The sequence below is a fragment of the Thalassophryne amazonica genome, chromosome 20, assembly GCF_902500255.1.
Source record: "Thalassophryne amazonica chromosome 20, fThaAma1.1, whole genome shotgun sequence".
In the NCBI taxonomy this organism is placed as follows: domain Eukaryota; kingdom Metazoa; phylum Chordata; class Actinopteri; order Batrachoidiformes; family Batrachoididae; genus Thalassophryne; species Thalassophryne amazonica.
In genome coordinates this window covers 69134904-69159217 of record NC_047122.1, presented here as the reverse complement: position 1 = coordinate 69159217, position 24314 = coordinate 69134904, and the positions used below count along the sequence as shown (strand labels likewise).

Genomic DNA, 24314 nt, shown 5'->3' with positions numbered 1-24314 from the left:
CTTACTTATAAGGTTTTGAATAATCAGGTCCCATCTTATCTTAGGGACCTCGTAGTACCATATTACCCCATTAGAGCGCTTCGCTCTCAGACTGCGGGCTTACTTGTAGTTCCTAGGGTTTGTAAGAGTAGAATGGGAGGCAGAGCCTTCAGCTTTCAGGCTCCTCTCCTGTGGAACCAGCTCCCAATTCAGATCAGGGAGACAGATACCCTCTCTACTTTTAAGATTAGGCTTAAAACTTTCCTTTTCGCTAAGGCTTATAGTTAGGGCTGGATCGGGTGACCCTGGACCATCCCTTGGTTATGTTGCTTTAGACGTAGACTGTGTTTCATAATTATTGTATGGCCTTGCCTTGCAATGTGGAGCGCCTTGGGGCAACTGTTTGTTGTGATTTGGCGCTATACAAGAAAAAAGTTGATTGATTGATTGATGACTGTTCTCACCATCGTTTGCTTCAGCTTATCTGAGACTTTGGATCATGGCCTGTGGACCCTGGACTCTAGACCCTGGACTCTGCACTTTAGACCCTGGACTATGGATCATGTACTCTGGACCCTGGACTATGGATCATGGATTCTGGTCCCTGGACTATGGATCATGGACTCTGGAGCCTGGACTATGGACTGTGGACCTTGGACTATGGATCATGGAGTCTGGACCCTGGACTGTGGATCATGGACTCTGGACTATGGATCATGGACTGTGGCTGCACACTGCCCCTAGTGGTAGGACTGTATGTACACTACAGGCTCTTCCTCTTTGAATCACTTTCTGAAACAACTGATTTAGTGTTTCATTTTTAGAAAAGTGAATCAATTTGTGAAGGAATTCTTTCATTTCATGTTTCAATCATTTCTAAATGTGTAATTTGATCTTTCAGGAATTTCAAAACGGTGAATCGATTTGTGAAATAGTGAGTTAATTTCATGTGAAGCAGCTGCAGCAGGTGCTTCGTTGGCAGTGACACAGTGTCACTCCGCGGTCACGTGACCACCTCCGCCCCCGCCCCTCGCCCCGCCTCCTCAGAGCCTGGAACCCGCCGCCGTCTGGTTCTGGTTCCTCTCAGTCATGCCATGGATATTTTGTGGCAGTACCAGTTCCGAATCATTTTGCTGGGGGATTCCACGGTGGGCAAATCGTCGCTGCTGAAGCGTTTCACGGACGGAAACTACAGCGACGTGGCGGACCCCACGGTCGGCGTGGATTTTTACGCCCGCTCGCTGGACGTCGAGCCCGGCGTGAAAATCAAGCTTCAGCTGTGGGACACGGCCGGACAGGAGCGCTTCAGGTGAGACCGAATCACGGCTCTTATGTAAGCCGCCGTGACCCCGACACGCGCCGTGGCGTCGTCCGTGGAATGATGTGCACGTTAAAGATGAAGGTGCCTGACTGCGTCCTGCTCCTCCAGGAGGCCCGACAGGCTGCTGCTCGCTTTCATCTCCCCGCTTTTTGAAGCTTGGAGGTGTTTCTCCTTCAGGATGTTCCTTTGTGACGTGCTGTGGCACGCGCGCACATCAAAGCAGGAGTGCGTAAACAGCGACGACTGAAACCTCATCAAACGGCTTTTAATGTTATTCTTTTAGTTTTACATGGAGTCGATTCTTTTGACTTTCCTGCTCATTGTTGCCGCAGCAGATCTGGTGGATCTGCAGGTTAAATTGGCACAAGTTTGACGCCGGATGCACCTGCACGTTACATGGGGCTAAGTGTGGTCTTGAACCAGGAACCTTCTGTTTTGGGGATCAGGAACCACGTGGCCTCTTGTCCATTGTGTTTACATGTAAACAAATAAGGCCTGTGACAAAAATTGTTTCCTGCAATCAAAAACCTTGGTGAAGTCAGCTGGACATTCAGATATCGTAGCTTGGATTCAGTGTTGGTGGGAGACAACAGGGTAGTGCAATGGTCCAAAATGTATGGAACCAAATTTGCACGGTAAATGCAACACAAATGGGACAATAATTCATGTTTTGTGACAAACCACCAATCAAATGACAAGGATCCACTCAGTCATATATATATATATATATATATATATATATATATATATATATATATATAAAATGTGTGTGTATACATACAGTGAGGCAAATAAGTATTTACGATATGATACACTTTATTGTCCCCAAAGGGAAATTTGTCTTGGACTTCAAGTGCTCTGCAGACATTTCTGTCTCAAAATTCAATAAACACAACAACAAACAGTACACTGCTTGCATGCCTATGGAACATTCATCAGCATATTGCACATTTCCCATAATATAATTTACAATTAAAACAACATAATAAAACATTAAAATAGATAAGTTAAAGTACACACCTTACTTGTACACATACACACACAAGTGCATTTGTGTGTGTGTGTGCACATATACACACACACCCACCCATATACATATATATATATATATATATACATACACATATCTACATATAACGCATACATACACACACATGCACACGCATATACATCCGTGCACAAAGCCCTTAACGCTGCTCCCATACAAAACCCCCGCAGCATTCAGGAGTCTGATTGAGGTTGGAACAAAAGAGTTCTTGTATGTGTTCAGTTTGCACTTGGGGACTCTGTATCGTCTCCCAGATAGTTAAAGTTCAGACTCCTGATGGAGGATGTGGGATGGATCACAGAGTATTTTCTGTGCTTGCCTATAGACAGACTGCTCATAGATGGGCTGAAGGGGAAGGGTTCCAGTCCTCCCCATAACCTTCATAGCGGTCTGCGCCAGACAAAAAAGCTTTGATTTTAGCTGAACAGATACGTTTCCATCCCATGCTGCCATCCCGTATCTAATGATGCTCTCCAACACCGCCCGATAAAATAAACGCATAACTTTCTGGTCAACACCAAACACCCTAAGTCGACGTAAAAAATACAGTCTTTGCTGTAAACGTGCACACAAATGATCAGTATGGGTTCCCCAGCTAAATAGATTATGTAAGTGAACACCTGGATATCTATAAGAGCTTACCTGGCGGATTTTTTGATCATGAACTACAACTGGAGACTGGTCCCCAACAGACCGAGGATCTACAACCATCTCCTGCATTTTATTTACATTTATAACCAGGTGATTGGCATCACACCACTGAACAAAAGACTCAACTCAGGGGAACTCACACAACCCTGCCTCCCATTCTAAGAGTAGAATGGGAGGCAGAGCCTTCAGCTTTCAGGCTCCTCTCCTGTGGAACCAGCTCCCAATTCAGATCAGGGAGACAGACACCCTCTCTACTTTTAAGATTAGGCTTAAAACTTTCCTTTTTGCTAAAGCTTATAGTTAGGGCTGGATCAGGTGACCCTGAACCATCCCTTAGTTATGCTGCTATAGACTTAGACTGCTGGGGGGTTCCCATGATGCACTGTTTCTTTCTCTTTTTGCTCTGTATGCACCACTCTGCATTTAATCATTAGTGATCGATCTCTGCTCCCCTCCACAGCATGTCTTTTTCCTGGTTCTCTCCCTCAGCCCCAACCAGTCCCAGCAGAAGACTGCCCCTCCCTGAGCCTGGTTCTGCTGGAGGTTTCTTCCTGTTAAAAGGGAGATTTTCCTTCCCACTGTAGCCAAGTGCTTGCTCACAGGGGGTCGTTTTGACCGTTGGGGTTTTACATAATTATTGTATGGCCTTGCCTTACAATATAAAGCGCCTTGGGACAACTGTTTGTTGTGATTTGGCACTATATAAAAAAATTGATTTGATTTGATCAAAATCAGACTTTGAAGTTGAATGTCTAAGGTTGAATTTGTTTAGCATCAAAATATTCAGCCTCAAAAACTTCAACCTAAAAAAAAAAAAAAAAAATCAACCTCAAAAAATTCAACCTAAAAAAAATTCTGGAATTTTTTTTAATCCCTCTTTCTCTGTGATTCAGCAGATGTATTTCAGATGATGGTTGAACATGCAGCCTCGCAGTCACTGTTTTTTTTTTTTGTTTTTTTTGTTTTTTTTTAAGTTACCGTGTTTGTGAAGCATTGTGTGTTGCCCCCAAAAAAACGAAAATTAAAAAGCGAAAAATGAGTCTGAACAAAACAGACAGCACCCGTCTTCAGATACCCGGCCGTCAGGTCAATAGTCAGTCACCACGTCGAGCAGACTGTATTTTTTAAAAATAGACAAACACACTGCTTCACTTTAAATGCACATTAGGTCTATTTCAGATGATCAGTGTGGCCCCTCTTCCTCTTAAAAGGCTTTATTTTACTCTGTGTCGCATTGGAAAGTGGTAGCTTTAAGGCAGGGGTGGGCAACTTGTTCCAGAAAGGGCCAAGAGGGTGCAGGTTTTCTTTGCAGCCACTGACTCCACCAGGTGATTTCACTCATTAACTGATTCCATCTGCTCAAAGTGATATTAATAACGAAAAAAAAAAATATATATATACACAGTGGTGGGCACAGTTCCAATAATCCAATAACTGCTAATTATTGAAGATAGTGTTTTCATTATCAGATTATCTTTTCGGATAACTTTAAAAACCATTATCGGGCTAATTATCTTCCGATAAATTTTTGTCCATTAACGTGGTAAACAAAGCTGAACAGCTACAAACATTTATAAAATTTAAAATCACTTGAGCACCTACCCGTTAAATGTTTTGAAGCAGAAAAACACACACACACACACACACACACACACAATACTGACATGCTGGCAATATCTCCAGAGGAATACATATGGTTCAAATTTTAACCAAACTAATTTCAGACGTTATTTAAATTAACGTCACGTCTGAAGTTTTTAAAGTGAAAATATCAGATATATGTTTTAGTTTTAAAGTAATGCACTAATTTTTAAGGTTTTAGTGTGAGCATGCTGTGTCCAGGTGCATTATGGGTAGGATAGGGTAATCTCAGTATGTTCACGACATGAGAAATGCATTTCAGACACTCTGATCAGGACAACAGCATTAAACTCTAGTGCAGGGGTGGCCAAGTTCGGTCCTCGAGAGCCACATTCCTGACACTCTTAGTTGTCTCCCTGCTCCAACACACCTGAATCCAATGAAAGACTCGTTAGCAGACTTTTAATGAGCCTTTCATTGGATTCAGGTGTGTTGGAGCAGGGAGACAACTGAGTGTCAGGAATGTGGCTCTCGAGGACTGAACTTGGCCACCCCTGGTCTAATGCCTAAAACTCTTGTGAATATATTCTCTGGGTTTATAGACGTTGTTATTGTGTCTGCATTTATTAAATTCCACGCATCTTAAATGTAGCAAACACGGATTATCTGGAATTTTGTTTTGTCAAGTTTTCACAGTCTCTACTGCCATCTACTGGCCAGTAGTGTTCATGCAGTATTCAAACTGAAGCTGGGCTGATATTTTCAATCACTGTACTCGGTTCCAGTTCAAACTGTACCACAGAACCGCATGGTGTAAAAGTTCAGCGTGCACGATTTATGTTCTCACACACATTGTATGTTCAAAAACCACACGTCGGACTCGTGTTTCCAGAAGCAAAACGTAAACAGAAGCTTTTTTTTTTCAAACTTAATTTACAAAAACTATTGATGGGAGACATCAAAGTAAAAAAAAAACAAAAAAAAAACATTACAAGACAGGTCTGCGGTGTTTGCACAGGCACAGTGCGAGAGGTTGGACACTTGTAGCGCTTCAGCAGCGGGATACCCTCACGACGGCCGACCAGAATATCAAACAGGTTTGATTTTCATCCAACCATACGATCGCCGATCAGGACGTGGTCGTGAGATGTTAAACGCAGCTCGTTACTCCATGTATACTAAACGATGCAGGACGCGCGATTAACCTGAAACTCGGTGCGATCCAAAAAATTATCGCACGAGTGAAAAATCAGCTGAAAAAGGGCCAAAACTCTCACAGTGTAAACCCAGTTTAAGTAGTGAACGTCTGGCACCAGTAGATCATAGCAGTGTTCTATTATTTATTTTTGACACTGGTTATATCAGATGGTTATCTAATTACAACTTGGCTTGTTTTTTTTTTTTTTTTTGGAAAATGCCTTTTTTTACAAATAAAAAATGGAATATTTTACAAAAAACATTTATCTGTAAACACCAACACACGACACACCTCACATTAACGTGTTGGTTTACATAGAATGAATCATCCAATCAGTGCGAGCAGAGGCACATTTTACCCAGAATGCCATCTGTCTGTGTTTGTTACAAAACTTCAGAATTAGTGCATTATTCAACATTAAAAGATATATGTTATATCTTAACTTTGCACAAATGACAGAATTGACATTAATGCAGTTATTCTATCAGTATTCATTTTATTTATACACAAAACCACAAGTCAGCACTGCTTTATTTTCCAAGACCTCGGCCTGATGGCAGCGCTGTGATTGAGTAGACAGTTGAGCTTTGTGGCTCCTCTCAGTGGCGTCTGTGCTGGAAGCCATGTGGTAAACAGGAGCTTCCAGCAGGGGGCAGGACACTCAAAGACAGAAGTGCTGACTCATTGTTTGGGTCTGTTGTCACTGTTGATGCTTACAAATGTAATTGTTGTGTTAAAACTCAAAATCAGCTTGTTAGTACTTGTCGTTGCAAGTGTACCGGAGACAATACTGGAATTTATCGGTTATCAGTTATCTGTAACTTCTGATACATTTTTGGGTGGTTTATCAGTTTAGCTTTATAAAAGATCTCATTATCTGTTATCGAAGTAAATTTTTGGTTATCTGTGCCCACCACTGTATACACACACATATACACACACACACACAACCTCAGTTCCAATGAAGTTGGGACGTTGTGTAAAATGTAAATAAAAACAGAATACAATGATTTTCAAATCCTCTTCAACCTATATTCAATTGAATACACCACAAAGACAAGATATTTAATGTTCAAACTGATAAACTTTATTGTTTTTGTGCAAATATTTGTTCATTTTGAAATGGATGCCTGCAACAGGTTTCTAAAAAGCTGGGACAGTGGTATGTTTCCAACTGTGTTACATCACCTTTCCTTCTAACAACACTCAATAAGCGTTTGGGAACTGAGGACACTAATTGTTGAAGCTTTGTAGGTGGAATTCTTTCCCATTCTTGCTTGATGTACGACTTCAGTTGTTCAACAGTCCGGGGTCTCCGTTGTCGTATTTTGCGCTTCATAATGTGCCACACATTTTCAATGGACGACAGGTCTGGACTGCAGGCAGGCCAGTCTAGTACCCGCACTCTTTTACCACGAAGCCACGCTGTTGTAACACGTGCAGAATGTGGCTTGGCATTGTCTTGCTGAAATAAGCAGGGACGTCCCTGAAAAAGACGTTGCTTGGATGGCAGCATGTGTTGCTCCAAAACCTGGATGTACCTTTCAGCATTGATGGTGCCATCACAGATGTGTAAGTTGCCCATGCCATGGGCACTAACACACCCCCATACCATCACAGATGTGTAAGTTGTCCATGCCATGGGCACTAACACACCCCCATACCATCACAGATGCTGGCTTTTGAACTTTGTGCTTGTAACAATCTGGATGGTCTTTCTCCTCTTTTGTCCAGAGGACACAATGTCCATGATTTCCAAAAACAATTTGAAATGTGGACTCATCAGACCACAGCACACTTTTCCACTTTGTGTCTGTCCATTTTAAATGAGCTCGGGCCCAGAGAAGGCGGCGGTGTTTCTGGATGTTGTTGATGTTTGACTTTCACTTTACATGGTAGAGTTTTAACTTGCACTTGTAGATGTAGAGACGAACTGTGTTAACTGACAGTGGTTTTCTGAAGTGTTCCTGAGCCCACACGGTAAGATCCTTTACACAATGATGTCGGTTTTTAATGCAGTGCCGTCTGAGGGATCAAAGGTCACGGGCATTCAGTGTTGGTTTTCGGCCTTGCTGCTTATATGTAGAAAGTTACCCAGATTCTCTGAATATATTATGGACTGTAGATGATGGACTGTAGATATGTGTCCAATGGTATGATCTTGTACTGTTGGACACATGAAGACGTGTTTGCAGGAAGAATGGGACAAAATAACAGCTGAAAGTCTTCATCACTTTGTATGCTTTGTGTCAAAAGGTCTTTTCAGTGTTGTGAGATGGAACGACATTAGAAAGTGATCAGTGCTTCAGTGTCCCAACTTTATTTTGGGATGTGATGCAGGAATTGATTTTATTTTATTTATTTTTTTTACAAGTGACGCGAAGATGACCAGAAAAAACCCCCAAAACAAAGGCAGAGTAAATGTAAGGAACATTGTGGTGTTTTTTTTTTCTTTCCATCTTCCACAACATCCCAACTTTTTCTGATTTAAGGTTTTATTTATAACAAGGTGTGGTAACAGTTTGTAAAAATATATTGAACAAATACCCCGCAGAGCTGTTGGACAGTGTTTGTCTGCTGATGGCGGTTCGGGTCGAGTTGAAACATTATTTAAGTGGTTCACTGTTTTTAGTGATGATTTAAGTGTTGATAGAAGCAACAAGATATACAACTGTACAGGGTTTGGGATGAAATAATCCCATCTTCAGTGATCTGATATCTGTACCGCAGCAACAATTCAAGGCTTCTTTGAGGTGGAAAGTTATGCAGAGTCAGCGTCAGTCACCTGACTCAGATCTAGTTGAGCAACATTTTACTAGCTGAGGACAAACCTTCCACCAAGAGGCCTGCTGAGCTGGCAGATCATCGCCCCCGTGCCGTGACCTCAGAGTTCAGTGAGCTGACTGCATGTCATTTATCCAGGTACTTCTGCTTTCTTAAAAGTGGTAAAACGTGCTGTCGATCCTCCAAGCTCACAGTGATCACTTCGTGTCAGCACGAAGAAAAGCAAAAAGATGTCCAAACATTTATGGTCTTACCTGTATATACGAATGAATGAATTTATTTGGCACACAAAGTCAACAGTAACAAAAAACTGATACACAAGACAATTCCACTGTGACATGTGACCAAAAGGGGGCGAGCAGAAGCAAAGCTTATAAACGCACACCCCTTATATACATACAAACATACATATATACTCATTACAACCCCCAGAGCAAGTACACAGGCGACAGTGGTAAGGAAAAACTCCCTCCAATGTATTGAGGAAGAAACCTCAAGCAGACCAGACTCTAAGGGGTGACCCTCTGCTTGGGCCATGATACAAACACATTTAACACAACACAAACTCAAATCCCATCATCATAAACATCTCTAGTGTAGATACATACATATACAACCCCTGGCAAAAATGATGGAATCACCGGCCTCGGAGGATGTTCATTCAGTTGTTTAATTTTGTAGAAAAAAAGCAGATCACAGACATGACACAAAACTAAAGTAATTTCAAATGGCAACTTTCTGGCTTTAAGAAACACTATAAGAAATCAAGAAAAAAATTGTGGCAGTCAGTAACGGTTACTTTTTTTAGACCAAGTAGAGGGAAAAAAATATGGACTCACTCAATTCTGAGGAATAAATTATGGAATCACCCTGTAAATTTTCATCCCCAACACTAAAACCTGCATCAAATCAGATCTGCTCGTTAGTCTGCATCTAAAACGGAGTGATCACACCTTGGAGAGCTGTTGCACCAAGTGGACTGACATGAATCATGGCTCCAACACAAGAGATGTCAATTGAAACAAAGGAGAGGATTATCAAACTCTTAAGAGGGTAAATCATCACGCAATGTTGCAAAAGATGTTGGTTGTTCACAGTCAGCTGTGTCTAAACTCTGGACCAAATACAAACAACATGGGAAGGTTGTTAAAGGCAAACATACTGGTAGACCAAGGAAGACATCAAAGCGTCAAGACAGAAAACTTAAAGCAATATGTCTCAAAAATTGAAAATGCACAACAAAACAAATGAGGAACGAATGGGAAGAAACTGGAGTCAACGTCTGTGACCGAACTGTAAGAAACCGCCTAAAGGAAATGGGATTTACATACAGAAAAGCTAAACGAAAGCCATCATTAACACCTAAACAGAAAAAAACAAGGTTACAATGGGCTAAGGAAAAGCAATCGTGGGCTGTGGATGACTGGATGAAAGTCATATTCAGTGATGAATCTCGAATCTGCATTGGGCAAGGTGATGATGCTGGAACTTTTGTTTGGTGCCGTTCCAATGAGATTTATAAAGATGACTGCCTGAAGAGAACATGTAAATTTCCACAGTCATTGATGATATGGGGCTGCATGTCAGGTAAAGGCACTGGGGAGATGGCTGTCATTACATCATCAATAAATGCACAAGTTTATGTTGATATTTTGGACACTTTTCTTATCCCATCAATTGAAAGGATGTTTGGGGATGATGAAATCATTTTTCAAGATGATAATGCATCTTGCCATAGAGCAAAAACTGTGAAAACATTCCTTGCAAAAAGACACATAGGGTCAATGTCATGGCCTGCAAATAGTCCGGATCTTAATCCAATTGAAAATCTTTGGTGGAAGTTGAAGAAAATGGTCCATGACAAGGCTCCAACCTGCAAAGCTGATCTGGCAACAGCAATCAGAGAAAGTTGGAGCCAGATTGATGAAGAGTACTGTTTGTCACTCATTAAGTCCATGCCTCAGAGACTGCAAGCTGTTATAAAAGCCAGAGGTGGTGCAACAAAATACTAGTGATGTGTTGGAGCGTTCTTTTGTTTTTCATGATTCCATCATTTTTGCCAGGGGTTGTATTGGGCCAGTTTTTCCAACACTGTGTACAGATCTTTTGTCCACTTTACAGGTTTAGTCTTGGATGTTCCACAGTGGCTCTCTCTGTCACAGGTCTCAAACCAGACCTCTTTCGTTTCTCATGAATTCCAAAGGGATGACAGCAGAAATGCTGCTTGAGACACGAGAGACTCTTCTCAGCCTTTGGCATCTTGGTGAAGGGGCTTCACAGATGAATATATGCCAAATATCTCTCAATGAAAGAACTTAGCCACACAGCTTTGGAAAACCTGGATTCCCGCTGCTGTTATAGGATATGAAAGTGAAACCACTTGCAGGTCTGAGTAGTCGGGAATTCCCCAGTAATAGTACATATGTATGGATACCTGTTTCAACTGGTCCTAAGATTCCAAGTAGTAAATGCTTTTCATGTACATGTAGACAGACTGATAAAAATGTAAAATGTCTTACTTTGGATACAATGTGATTGGTATTCTTCATGTGTACATTACAACTTAGTAATATCATGCTATTATGTATGAGAGTACATTGTACATGTAAAATACATTCGGGACTGCTAATTTTCGAGTAGATATGCAATATATTATGACTCACTGCTCTAAAACTGTATTAATTAATACATCCTGAATTAACTGAATTAATACATCCTAAGGTACTTCTAGTAGAAATTTGAAAAAAAAAATTTGAAGGGGATTTTTTTTGGAATTTGCATTTGAAGTATAATTGGTTACAACATTTTTGTGGTGCATTTCAGAAGACAGGTTTCAACACAGATGTAGAGCTAAACAAGACCTTTAAAATGACACCAGAACCAACTCTGTAGGTGCTATAGTTTCTGTGTTACAGCTATTTGAATTCGCAACTACATGCTAATTAGTTGCTAATTAGGAAAAACTCCCTTTTAACAGGAAGAAACCTTATAAGTAAGAAGAAGAATTTTAAATTCTATTCTAGAATTAACAGGAGGCCAATATGGGTGAGATATGCTCTCTCCTTCTAGTCCCCGTCAGTACTCTAGCTGCAGCATTTTGAATTAACTGAAGGCTTTTCAGGGAACTTTTAGGACAACCTGATAATAATGAATTACAATAGTCCAGCCTAGAGGAAATAAATGCATGAATTAGTTTTTCAGCATCACTCTGAGACAAGACCTTTCTAATTTTAGAGATTGTGTAAATGCAAAAAAGCAGTCCTACATATTTGTTTAATATGTGCATTGAATGACATATCCTGATAAAAAATGACTCCAAGATTTCTCACAGTATTACTAGAGGTCAGGGTAATGCCATCCAGAGTAAGGATCTGGTTAGACAAATGTTGATGGTTTGGATGAAGTAACTAATGAAAATAACTCAGACAGAACAATCGGAGAGAAAGAGTCTAACCAAATACCGGCATCACTGAAAGCAGCCAAAGCTAACGATACGTCTTTGGGATGGTTATGAGTAATTTTTTCTCTAATAGTTAAAATTTTATTAGCAAAGAAAGTCATGAAGTCATTGCTAGTTAAAGTTAAAGGAATACTCGGCTCAATAGAGCTCTGACTCTTTTTCAGCCTGGCTACAGTGCTGAAAAGAAACCTGGGGTTGTTCTTATTTTCTTCAGTTAGTGATGAGTAGTAAGATGTCCTAGCTTTACGGAGGGCTTTTTTATAGAGCAACAGACTCTTTTTCCAGGCTAACTGAAGATCTTCTAAACTTACGGGTTATCTGCTTTAAGCTGCGAGTTTGTGAGTTATACCATGGAGTCAGACACTTCTGATTTAAAGCTCTCTTTTTCAGAGGAGCTACAGCATCCAAAGTTGTCTTCAATGAGGATGTAAAACTATTGACGAGATACTCTATCTCACTTACAGAGTTTAGGTAGCTACTCTGCACTGTGTTGGTATATGGCATTAGAGAACATAAAGAAGGAATCATATCCTTAAACCTAGTTACAGCGCTTTCTGAAAGACTTCTAGTATAATGAAACTTATTCCCCACTGCTGGGTAGTCCATCAGAGTAAATGTAAATGTTATTAAGAAATGATCAGACAGAAGGGAGTTTTCAGGGAATACTGTTAAGTCTTCTATTTCCATACCATAAGTCAGAACAAGATCTAAGATATGATTAAAGTGGTGGGTGGACTCATTTACATTTTGAGCAAAGCCAACTGAGTCTAATAATAGATTAAATGCAGTGTTGAGGCTGTCATTCTCAGCATCTGTGTGGATGTTAAAATCGCCCACTATAATTATCTTATCTGAGCTAAGCACTAAGTCAGACAAAAGGTCTGAAAATTCACAGAGAAACTCACAGTAACGACCAGGTGGACGATAGATAACAACAAATAAAACTGGTTTTTGGGACTTCCAATTTGGATGGACAAGACTAAGAGTCAAGCTTTCAAATGAATTAAAGCTCTGTCTGGGTTTTTGATTAATTAATAAGCTGGAATGGAAGATTGCTGCTAATCCTCCGCCCCGGCCCGTGCTACGAGCATTCTGACAGTTAGTGTGACTCGGGGGTGTTGACTCATTTAAACTAACATATTCATCTTGCTGTAACCAGGTTTCTGTAAGGCAGAATAAATCAATATGTTGATCAATTATTATATCATTTACCAACAGGGACTTAGAAGAGAGAGACCTAATGTTTAATAGACCACATTTAACTGTTTTAGTCTGTGGTGCAGTTGAAGGTGCTATATTATTTTTTCTTTTTGAATTTTTATGCTTAAATAGATTTTTACTGGTTGTTGGTGGTCTGGGAGCAGGCACCGTCTCTATGGGGATGGGGTAATGAGGGGATGGCAGGGGGAGAGAAGCTGCAGAGAGGTGTGTAAGACTGCAACTCTGCTTCCTGGTCCCAACCCTGGATAGTCACGGTTTGGAGGATTTAAGAAAATTGGCCAGATTTCTAGAAATGAGAGCTGCTCCATCCAAAGTGGGATGGATGCCGTCTCTCCTAACAAGACCAGGTTTTCCCCAGAAGCTTTGCCAATTATCTATGAAGCCCACCTCATTTTTTGGACACCACTCAGACAGCCAGCAATTCAAGGAGAACATGCGGCTAAACATGTCACTCCCGGTCCGATTGGGGAGGGGCCCAGAGAAAACTACAGAGTCCGACATTGTTTTTGCAAAGTTACACACCGATTTAATGTTAATTTTAGTGACCTCCGATTGGCGTAACCGGGTGTCATTACTGCCGACGTGAATTACAATCTTACCAAATTTACGCTTAGCCTTAGCCAGCAGTTTCAAATTTCCTTCGATGTCGCCTGCTCTGGCCCCCAGAAGACAATTGACTATGGTTGCTGGTGTCGCTAACTTCACATTTCTCAAAACAGAGTCGCCAATAACCAGAGTTTGATCCTCGGCGGGTGTGTCGTCGAGTGGGGAAAAATGGTTAGAAATGTGAACGGGTTGGCAGTGTACACGGGGCTTCTGTTTAGGGCTACGCTTCCTCCTCACAGTCACCCAGTCAGCCTGCTTTTCCGGCTGTTCGGGATCTGCCAGAGGGAAACTAACGGCGGCTAAGCTACCTTGGTCCGCACCGACTACAGGGGCCTGGCTAGCTGTAGGATTTTCCACGGTGTGGAGCCGAGTCTCCAATTCGCCCAGCCTGGCCTCCAAAGCTACGAATAAGCTACACTTATTAGAAGTACCATTACTGCTAAAGGAGGCCGAGGAATATCTAAACATTTCACACCCAGAGCAGAAAAGTGCGGGAGAGACAGGAGAAGCCGCCATGCTAAATCGGCTAAGAGCTAGTAGCTGCGCTAAGCTAGCGGATTCCTAAAAACACACAAAGTGAATAATGTGTAAATAATTTAGAGGTGATTCAGCAGAGGGAGTGCTTTAGTTAAGGCACGTAAAGATTACACTGTGAAACAAATCGTTATCTAGGTAACTAGATCAATCTAACTGCACAGATTAAACAGCTAACAGATACAGAAAAACACCGCTGTGCTCCGGAACAGGAAGTGATACAATACCGCAGTGAGAGCCAACCACCAGTAGAGGCTTCCAGCTTCTCACTGCTGCAAGGCAATCTTCTAAGGATTTTATGTGAACGAGATTACCAGCAGTGATCGGCATGTATAACTGAGTATCATCTGAATAGCAGTAAAAGGTAATCCCAAAATGACACAATATGTGCCCAAAGGGTGCTATATAAAGGGAGAAAAGCAAGGGGCCTAAGACAGACCCCTGTGGAACCCCAAATTTCATGTTACTAACGTTAGAGGTAGTGTTACTGTACAAAACACAATGAGAACGACTGGTCAAGTATGACGTCAGCCATGCAAGGGCACTCCCAGTAATCCCAAAATGATTTTCCAGTCTATCAAGTAGAATTTGATGGGCTGAAAACATTAACATTGAACAAATATTCAAAAATTTGTAACTCTGTCAAAAAAGATCAAATTTCTTTCATAATTGAGAACATGGAATGATAATCCTAATCCGCTTGGTTTTAAGGTGCTCTGCTACTTTAACCTGACCCCCACCGGCTCAGAAACTGACTGAGAAGTCATCATGTGTTATTGTGAAGGAGCGTCGCAGAATTCTGTGATGTCACTCATGAATCTGTCTTCCCACAGGTCCATCACGACGTCTTATTATCGTAACTCAGTGGGTGGACTTCTGGTGTTTGACCTCACCAAACGCAAGACCTTTGACCACGTGAGGGAGTGGCACAAGGAAGTGAGCGAGCACATCCTGCCGCACCACATGGTCTACATCCTCATTGGCCACAAGAGCGACCTCAGCAAGGACCGCAAGGTGAGCCGGGACGAGGCGGAGCAGCTCGCCGCCGAGCTCGGCATTCGCTATGTGGAAACGTCCGCCAAGTGTAACAGCAATGTGGATCGGGCCTTCGAACTGCTGACCAGAGACATCTATGAGCTGATGAAGATGGGCGAGATCGTGACCCGTGACGGCTGGGATGGCGTGAAGAGCGGCCTCACCGCCAAAGTCCTTTACCTGGCTGAGGACGAAGGGGAGTCGACTGCTGCGGCCGCTGAGAAGAGCTGTCACTGCTGACTGAGCTAGGCTTCGTCCTCGTATCCTGACCCATCAAGAGCTCACCTCCACTCACAGCCTTCCACAGGTCACTCCGTGTCAGCACCCGTCCATCACTCCTCACCTCCTGCTTTGGGATTCCATTCCGACTCGTGCAAGTACATCTGGAAATCAGGCTGTTCCTCTGAATCTGCGCAGGCCGATCGCGTCTTGGAGGTGGACTCGTGGACTGTTGGTGTCTCCCATTCCATTTGGCACTGTCCTGGGTCTCCACGTTTGTGTGACACTTTGTCTGCCGTCTTTGGTGACTGTAATCTTGTATATAATGTTGAAATCTATTCAAATCGACCCAGAAGGTCATTGAAAGTCATTTAATTGATGGTGTGCACTCAACATTAGGTGTTGCCACATTAAATCGATGTTGTCCTGCTGCTGCCTTCAGGATCCATGTGCACTTTTGCCAAAATGACTTAAATCTTTGAGTCATGTTTTGGTTTGAAACAATGTAATTTCTTGTTATTGTGTCACCATAACAATGGGCTGTTGTCCTCTTGTGTTATAAATGACTGTGTTTCAGGGGAGTTGATGGTCTAGTGGTTAAGTGTTGGCCTTGAGACCAAAGGATTCTCGGTTCAAAGCCCTTCTGGCCAGAACATCACTCAGGGCCCTTGGCCAAGTTCCTTAATGCCCAAGTTGCTCCCGGTGTGTCGGGAGCACCTTCCATGGCAGTGACATGGCATGACATCAGTGTGTGAGTTTGTGAGTGAATAGGTGAATGTGAGGCATCATTGTAGATGGTAAATGGACTGCATTTATATTGCGCTTTTCCATCTGCATCAGACGCTCAAAGCGCTTTACAGTAATGCTTCACATTCACCCCGATGTCAGGGTGCTGCCATACAAGGTGCTCACGACACACCGGGAGCAACTGGAGGATTAAGGACCTTGCCCAAGGGCCCTTAGTGATTATCTGGTCAGGCTGGGATTTGAACCGAGGATCCTCTGGTGTCAAGCACTTTGAGTTTTAATTTTTTTTTTTTTTTTCCCCACTCTCAACAGGCCAGTGTGAATAACAGCATGCCTGACAGGGCTGTAGCCAGGACTTTACAAATAGTGGGGTCTGAATTTTTGGCTTTGAGACCTGACCTCATCCCACACACACACAGATCGGTGACCTCCATCCCACACACACACAGATCGGTGACCTCCATCCCACACACAAACACACACAGAGAGGTGACCTCCATCCCACACACACAGATCGGTGACCTACATCCCACACACACACACAGATCGGTGACCTACATCCCACACACACACACACACACACACACAGATCGGTGACCTCCATCCCACACACAGATCGGTGACCTCCATCCCACACACAGATCATTGACCTACATCCCACACACACACACACAGATCGGTGACCTACATCCCACACACACACACACACACATATCGGTGACCTCCATCCCACACACACACACACAGATCGGTGACCTCCATCCCACCCACACACACACACACACACACACACACACACACACACACAGATCGGTGACCTCCATCCCACACACAGATCGGTGACCTCCATCCCACACACACACACACACACACACAGATCGGTGACCTCCATCCCACACAGACACAGAGATCGGTGACCTCCATCCCACACACACACAGACACACACACAGATCGGTGACCTCCATCCCACACACACACACACAGATCGGTGACCTCCATCCCACACACACACACACACACACAGAGATCGGTGACTTCCATCCCACACACACACACACACACACACAGAGATCGGTGACTTCCATCCCACACACACACACAGATCGGAGACCTCCATCCCACACACACACAGATCGGTGACCTACATCCCACACACACACAGATCGATGACCTCCCACACACACACACACACACACACACACAGATCGGTGACCTCCATCCCACACACACAGATCGGTGACCTCCATCCCACACACACACAGATCGGTGACCTCCATCCCACACACACACAGATCGGTGACCTCCATCCCACACACACACACACACAGATCGGTGACCTCCATCCCACACACACACAGATCGGTGACCTCCATCCCACACACACACACACAGATCATGACCTCCATCCCACACACACACAGATCGGTGACCTCCATCCCACACACACGCAGATCGGTGACCTCCATCCCACACACACACACACACACACAGATCGGTGACCTCCATCCCACACACACACACACACACAGATCGTGACCTCCATCCCACACACACACAGATCGTGACCTCCATCCCACACACACGCAGATCGGTGACCTCCATCCCACACACACACGCAGATCGGTGACCTCCATCCCACACACACACGCAGATCGGTGACCTCCATCCCACACACCCACACACACACACAGATCGGTGACCTCCATCCCACACACACACACACGCAGATCTGTGACCTCCATCCCACACACACACACACACACACACACACAGATCGGTGACCTCCATCCCACACACACACACACACACACACACACACACAGATCGGTGACCTCCATCCCACACACACACACACGCAGATCTGTGACCTCTATCCCACACACACACACACACGCAGATCTGTGACCTCCATCCCACACACACACACACAGATCGGTGACCTCCATCCCACACACAGATCGGTGACCTCCATCCCACCCACACACACACACACACACACAGATCGGTGACCTCCATCCCACACACAGATCGGTGACCTCCATCCCACCCACACACACACACACACACACAGATCGGTGACCTCCATCCCACACACAGATCGGTGACCTCCATCCCACACACACACACACACACACACAGATCGGTGACCTCCATCCCACACACACAGAGATCGGTGACCTCCATCCCACACACACACACACACACACACACAGAGATCGGTGACCTCCATCCCACACACACACACAGATCGGTGACCTCCATCCCACACACACACACACACACAGATCGTGACCTCCATCCCACACATACACACAGATCGGTGACCTCCATCCCACACACACACACACACACACAGATCATGACCTCCATCCCACACACACACACACAGATCGTGACCTCCATCCCACACACGCACACACACAGATCTGTGACCTCCATCCCACACACACGCAGATCTGTGACCTCCATCCCACACACACACACACACACAGATCGGTGACCTCCATCCCACACACACACACACAGATCGGTGACCTCCATCCCACACACACGCACACACACGCAGATCTGTGACCTCCATCCCACACACACACACACACGCAGATCTGTGACCTCCATCCCACACACACACACACACAGATCGGTGACCTCCATCCCACACACAGATCGGTGACCTCCATCCCACCCACACACACACACACACACACACACACAGATCGGTGACCTCCATCCCACACACGCACACACACAGATCTGTGACCTCCATCCCACACACACGCAGATCTGTGACCTCCATCCCACACACACACACACACACAGATCGGTGACCTCCATCCCACACACACACACACAGATCGGTGACCTCCATCCCACACACACGCACACACACGCAGATCTGTGACCTCCATCCCACACACACACACACACGCAGATCTGTGACCTCCATCCCACACACACACACACACAGATCGGTGACCTCCATCCCACACACAGATCGGTGACCTCCATCCCACCCACACACACACACACACACACACACACACAGATCGGTGACCTCCATCCCACACACAGATCGGTGACCTCCATCCCACCCACACACACACACACACACACAGATCGGTGACCTCCATCCCACACACAGATCGGTGACCTCCTTCCCACACACACACACACAGAGATCGGTGACCTCCATCCCACACACACAGAGATCGGTGAGCTCCATCCCACACACACACACACACAGAGATCGGTGACCTCCATCCCACACACACACACACACACACAGATCGGTGACCTCCATCCCACACACACACACACACACACACAGATCGTGACCTCCATCCCACACATACACACAGATCGGTGACCTCCATCCCACACACACACACTCACACACACACACACAGATCGTGACCTCCATCCCACACACACACACGCACACACACAGATCTGTGACCTCCATCCCACACACACACACACAGATCGTGACCTCCATCCCACACACGCACACACACAGATCTGTGACCTCCATCCCACACACACGCAGATCTGTGACCTCCATCCCACACACACACACACGCAGATCTGTGACCTCCATCCCACACACACACACACACACAGATCGGTGACCTCCATCCCACACACAGATCGGTGACCTCCATCCCACACACACACACACACACACAGATCGGTGACCTCCATCCCACACACACACACACAGATCGGTGACCTCCATCCCACACACACACACAGATCGGTGACCTCCATCCCACACACACACACACACACAGATTGGTGACCTCCATCCCACACACACACACACACAGAGATCGGTGACCTCCATCCCACACACACACACAAATCGGTGACCTCCATCCTACACACACACAGATCGGTGACCTCCATCCCACACACACACGCAGATCGGTGACCTCCATCCCACACACACACACAGATTGGTGACCTCCATCCCACACACACACACACACGCGCAGATCGGTGACCATCCCACACACACACACAGATTGGTGACCTCCATCCCACACACACACACACGCAGATCTGTGACCTCCATCCCACACACATACACACGCAGCTCTGTGACCTCCATCCCACACACAGATCGGTGACCTCCATCCCACCCACACACACAGATCGGTGACCTCCATCCCACACACAGATCGGTGACCTCCATCCCACACACACACACACACACACAGAGAGATCGGTGACCTCCATCCCACACACAGATCGGTGACCTCCATCCCACACACACACACACAGAGATCGGTGACCTCCATCCCTCACACACACACACACACAGAGATCGGTGACCTCCATCCCACACACACACACACACAGAGATCGGTGACCTCCATCCCACACACACACACAGACAGATCGGTGACCTCCATCCCTCACACACACACACAGAGATCGGTGACCTCCATCCCACACACACACACAGACAGATCGGTGACCTCCATCCCACACACACGCACACACAGATCGGTGACCTCCATCCCACACACACACACACGCACACACAGATCGGTGACCTCCATCCCACACACACGCACACACAGATCGGTGACCTCCATCCCACACACACGCACACACAGATCGGTGACCTCCATCCCACACACACACAGATCGGTCACCTCCATGCCACACACACAGATCAGTTTTTCTTTCTTTTTGTTTGGGGAGCTGCAGCCCCTTCAGCCCCCCAAACAAAAACGAGTTGCCGTTAAATTCTGTTCAGACTTCAGCTGAGAATTGAGAACTAATCTTTAAATCCATTTGCTGAGCTGCTTTTCTGGGATTAACATGAACCACAGGCGTCACAACCGTTGACGTTTGGGTTTGTGTTGCAGCAAAACGCGTGAGGCGACCATCGGATCCAAAGCAGGAACTCTGAAAAAACACAACAAAACTGTACTTCTGACACGTAATACTGTTAATGTTCAAGCAACTAGAAACGCATCACGACACCTTCAACCTGTCAACTAAAGTCAAACATTCATTAATTTTCTGTACCAGCTCAGGGGTGGAGCCTATTGAAGTAAAACATTTCAATCCAATTAACAGCTGGACTTGAGAAGTTTAGACACCTTAAAGTGGTTGTATGGTTTTGGGGAGTTCATAGAGGTCACTGAGGGTCTTAAGGTTCAAAGCTTCAGTCTGCAGGATTTACAGGCGTCTGTTAGCAGAGGCGTTCATCAGGTGTTGGTGTGTTGACAAGCGGAAAATGAGCCCGTCATAAAGTGGACCGTTTCTACGCTGTGATCCAGCTTTTAGTTTTCAAAGACGTACTTCTGATGATGATGTCATAGCGCTCTCACAGTTATGGCTTCGATATTTATGTGGAAAAAGGAAAAAATAAAATAATCTTGAAGAAAAATATTCTTTGCGCATTTGGCCTCCTCCAAAGATTAGATATGTCTGTACCCATAGTTCAAAGCACATGCACACGCAACGTCTTTGAGATGGTCTGTAGGAGCCGAGCCCCCCCGAAAACACACGTTGATGGAGGAGCCCAAAAGGGACGTACTGTGTGTGTGTGTGTGTGTGTGAGAGAGAGAAGAGCAGAGTAAAGAGTAAATGTGTGAAAGGTGTGACTGGAAGACTGAATTAAAAAATAAGAAAATCAGTGATTGGTCCACTGTCGCCCTCTGCTGGATGCTGTTCCAGACTAAACCATCATACATGTAGCAGATGGTAAGCGAGCATGAATCCCCAATGCCAAACAGGAAAAAACATGAAGGGAAGACAAAACTAGCGAGTGATGGTATAATGAAATCTGCAACCTCTAAAGGGGCGTGGCATGCAGAAGCAATATAATGGCTGAAACGTGGGAGAAGTCTGGATTCAGAAAATAATTAGAATACATAGCTGAGCAAATGACGTAGAATAGAATTAAAATTTTCTACAGAGGACACAAATCAGAAATAAAATGAATCAGGTTTCGTGTCCTCAGGAGTAAAAACTGACATACTTGATAAAATCAACATGAACAAATGATTAGCTGGTTCGAACATACAGCATACCAAAAACGTGCCAAATGGTGCCAGATGTCATGGGGACCGTCTCCACCTAATTCTTGGCAAACCCATAAATGGATTAAGAGGTGGAGAGTGGAACGTCCACAGAACACCACTAACACTTACCAACTTTATGTGTAACTTCAAAACAAAAGTTCATTCATTATTTAAAGAGAATTTGGAAGAATTTGTACCCAACAAGCAGCTAGAGAATCATTTGAATGAGAGTTTGTGGCAGCAGGTAGGACACGCCCACAGACTCCCATCAGCACCCTCTGCTTGTCCACCCGACCCCGACACGGGTCTGAACAAACTAAGTACAGGTACAGAATGTATCCATGGTGTGGTTTGGACATGTTGGCACGTCACATTATTTTTTTAAAGAGATTAGACACGAAACAAGTGTCAGTCTGACGTACAGGTTAAAGGTGTGGCATCCGCGGTGTCACCTTTAACCCCTGTGCTTTGTGTTTTACTGTCTGCTGTTTGGAGAACGTCACCAACTTGTCTTTTCCGTCCCTCATGGAAACAGGGTCACATTTGTAATATTTGTAATTTAATATGTACAGTTATGAAGCTGTTCTGCAGGGAGACTGATAGTTTAATTTAAGGAAGGATTCTGGGTTTGAATTGTCCAGAGCTGACGACAGACTGGAACTACTGACTTATTAAATGGAGCAAACACTGACCGTGTTCAATCATTTTTTTAAACAATAAACATGTAAAATACAATCACAGTTTAAAAAAACACTAGCATGGGCTATGATTATTATTATTATTATTAGTGTTGTTTTATGGTATCAAACTAAATAGTAAAAATTTGGCTTTTTTTGTGCAAGTTTGAAAAATATGGTCTTTAATTTGAAAGTAAACAAAACATGAGATAATAATAATATGGGATGTATAAATGTAATAATATATAAAATAGCAGATTTCAAAAGTATTTTTTAAGGATGGCTTGCTACAAACTGAACATTCTGTGTTAGGTTGTGTTTTGTTGTAGTTTTTATGATAACTTCAACAAAATCTAATATATATATATATATAATGTCACATTGTGATATAGATCACATCACAATGTGATAAGAAACATCAGTCACTTTTATGCCAATCAGAACATTATTGTACAGCTTTGGACTTTCGTGGTCACAGCTTTATTGAATAAATGTTATTTATTTTCTTTAGTATGTATAAGGGGTCAACCTTTTGTGTTATGTGGTTTTATTGATTAAAAAATAAATAGATGTCCAGTGAATGTGTGTGCTGCAGTTGTTATTGTTATTATTATTATTGTTGTAGTTGTATTGCTGTTTTTTAAAACAGGAACTTGCGCCCTCATCTGACAAGTCAAGTCAGGACAGTCATGGCTGAGGTTTTTGATTTATTTGTTATCAGGGTCGCACGGTGGCTTAGTGGTAAGCACTGATGTCTCACAGCAAGAAGGTCATGGGATCGATTCCCCCCTGGTCCTTTCTGTGTGGAGTTTGCATGTTCTCCCATGTTTGTGTGGGTTCCCTCCGGCTGCTCCAGGTTCCTCCGACATCATACAGGTTAGGTGGACTGGAAACTTTAAATTGTCTGAAGGTGTGAATGCATTTGTTTGTGTATATGTGACCCTTAATCAGAGTAAGTGGGTATGTGAAATAGATGGATGTTGTTATCAATATTGCAAATGTAGGGGAAAAATAAAATCCTGAGGTCTATATCAGAAGGTTCTCAGGTCTGGGAGCATGTGCTGCCGAACCTGGGATCTGATTCATTATCACTCCAGCAGCTGACTGGTTCATTTCCACCTCCCAGGAGTAAGTCACCTTTTCCCAAGGCAAGTCACCTCATCTGAGTGTCTCCACAAAATCAATCCAGCAGGATTGGGAACTCCAAAGGG

General features: G+C 44.1%; 1 protein-coding gene across 1 annotated transcript; it reads left to right on the top strand.

Annotated features, from left to right (window-relative positions):
* Positions 1-1023: 1023 nt before the first annotated feature.
* On the top strand, positions 1024-15808 carry rab42a (RAB42, member RAS oncogene family a). Its single transcript, XM_034161000.1, has 2 exons — positions 1024-1288; positions 15217-15808. Exons 1-2 carry the CDS (start codon positions 1074-1076, stop codon positions 15656-15658), a joined length of 657 nt encoding a protein of 218 aa, XP_034016891.1. The 5' UTR covers positions 1024-1073; the 3' UTR covers positions 15659-15808.
* The last annotated feature ends 8506 nt before the right edge of the window (positions 15809-24314 follow it).